This window comes from Zingiber officinale, chromosome 3B, assembly GCF_018446385.1.
Source record: "Zingiber officinale cultivar Zhangliang chromosome 3B, Zo_v1.1, whole genome shotgun sequence".
Classification (NCBI taxonomy): Eukaryota; Viridiplantae; Streptophyta; class Magnoliopsida; order Zingiberales; family Zingiberaceae; genus Zingiber; species Zingiber officinale.
Genome location: NC_055991.1, coordinates 55022245 through 55024273, shown reverse-complemented (window position 1 = coordinate 55024273; position 2029 = coordinate 55022245). Strand labels below are relative to the sequence as shown.

General features: G+C 44.8%; 1 protein-coding gene across 1 annotated transcript; it reads right to left on the bottom strand.

The window, feature by feature from the left end:
• Nucleotides 1-392: 392 nt before the first annotated feature.
• LOC121968302 (probable xyloglucan endotransglucosylase/hydrolase protein 32) lies at nt 393-1825 on the bottom strand. The gene is made up of 4 exons (XM_042518736.1): nt 1559-1825; nt 1377-1477; nt 1069-1286; nt 393-965 (listed from the first exon to the last, which is right to left on the bottom strand). The coding sequence occupies exons 1-4, from the start codon at nt 1755-1757 to the stop codon at nt 596-598; spliced, it is 888 nt and encodes a 295-aa protein (XP_042374670.1). The 5' UTR covers nt 1758-1825; the 3' UTR covers nt 393-595.
• Nucleotides 1826-2029: the final 204 nt, after the last annotated feature.

Here is a 2029-nt window from a genome sequence, read left to right as displayed (position 1 = left end):
TGGTATTAGCCACACACGAATTAAAAGTTCAAAATGACTCTCTACTTGCAAATAAATTGAATCGACGTGTCAAACTATCGAAGATGTCTCCTTTTCCACTAGATTATAAATGAAATAATATCTTTTACCTACCTTGAATTTCTATCATGTTTTCCAGGCAATTTCTTCTAATATAACCACATGCCTTGCATCTCAAGGACAAAAAGTTCTCTGAAGATGTAGTTCCCTATGATTATATTATTCTTTCTAGGAGTTATCGATTGACAAGAAATTTTTTGCCAGGACAGTCAAATCAAACCTGGCCTTCATGAACTTTCAAGTGTGAGTCTCAGTCGACATCAACCCACCTCGGCCCAAATTCAGTGATCTCAAGTATAACTATCTTAATCTCATGTGTGACTGGAAGATTTATTTTATATATATTAATATTTTACCCACAACAACCAAGATTAATACAATTGGTAAAGCGTATTTGACCTTTTGATTTGATTGGTAGCCATGCACACATTGCACAAATTAAATTAAATCCACAGCGCATACATCAGCGTCGATGAACATTGTGATCACGACGTGTCGCTATTCGTAACGTCGATGCTTATCTGCCGCACTCGGGCGTCTGCGAGTGATCCTTGCTGCTGTCCTCGCAGTAGTCGTACACCAGGTAGTTCCGCCTCACCCACTCCATCGCCGCGTGCTGCTGCGCGCTGAGCCCACCTCCGGCCGGCGAGGCCGCCACCGGTCGGCACCAGGCCGGCGCGAAGGCGGAGCAGCCCTCGATCTTGAATCCCGTGTACCTCGCCACGAAAGGCTCGAACCTGTACTCCACCTTGTACTTGCCGTTCTCCGTGGCCCACGGCGACGCGTCCCAGATCGAGCCGTACATCCACATCGGGCGGTCAGGGAACGTCCACTGCGCCGACGAAGATTTGGCGTACCTCCGTATCGGCACGTCGTCCACCAAGAATCTACATGTACGCACGCCAATTTACACAATTCTTTTATATCCATATATATCATCTATGTCGTTTATTATCCAAATTCATGAAGAGATGAATGCAGCAGGAGTACATGATCTGGTCAGGGTTCCAGATAATGGCGTAATGGTGGAAGTCGGTGGTGGGATCGAACCATAAGTGGAACCTCACCTCCCGGCCGATCAGACGGCCGTCGCCGCTGCCTCGGACGTAGACGTTGGTTTGAACAGTGTAGGGCTTTCCCGGCGTGGTGCCGAGGAACTCGATGTCCACCTCGTCATGGTACCCCGGATGAGCTTGATCGTTCGATAACTGTGTGTGTATATATATATATATATATATATAAAATTAGATCAACGGATCCTTTTTCTTATTAAATTATGTATTGAGAGTAGAACTCACGTAAAAAGCAGTGTTGACGCCGGCGGTGTAGCCACTTTGAAGCTTGATCGAGGCACCAAAGTAGCCATTGCGATACGGGCGATTCGACTTGAACCCACTGCCTGCACATGTTGAACTAGTAAAAAGAAATGATGCATGAGATAAATTTAAGGGAAGAATATTTACGAAATGCAGAAGCGTGCCTGAGGTCCTGTCCAGCCACATGGTGAGGGAATATTGATCTTGAGAGAGGGTTTGGTGCGTAGGACCCCAAAGATTACTGTAACCCTGTCTGAACCTTATTGGTCGACGCAAGGAGCTCGGTCGGTATCCAGGAGAGGGCTGGGCGTGGGCGAGCGCTGCGAGGTGGAAGAGAAGGCAAGCCAGAAGAGGAAGAGCCATCGGTTGGACGAGGGAATGATAATCAATCAATATCAGTCTTGTACGAGTGGACGCTCGGAAGAGCGAAGGGTATAAATAGGAAGGAATTAACTGAATGGAGCAGCTGGTTGAGGAGAAGTTGGAGATGATGACAAATTAACACAGAAAAAATATATATATATATATATATATAAAGATCACAAAAATAAATATGTTTTTTAATTTTCTAAAAAAAATAAATATAATTGGGTGATTTACCATATCTGAAGTGAACTTGAGATGATTTTACAATT

What these genes read in the sequence shown, in the direction of transcription:
- LOC121968302 (XM_042518736.1), bottom strand. Translation starts at nt 1,757, where the DNA reads ATGGCTCTTCCTCTTCTGGCTTGCCTTCTCTTCCACCTCGCAGCGCTC. An exon ending in GTGGCTGGACAGGACCTCAG is followed by an intron (nt 1,478 to 1,558) that starts GCACGCTTCTGC and finishes CAACATGTGCAG; the next exon opens with GCAGTGGGTTCAAGTCGAAT. An exon ending in TGGAACCCTGACCAGATCAT is followed by an intron (nt 966 to 1,068) that starts GTACTCCTGCTG and finishes GCGTACATGTAG; the next exon opens with ATTCTTGGTGGACGACGTGC.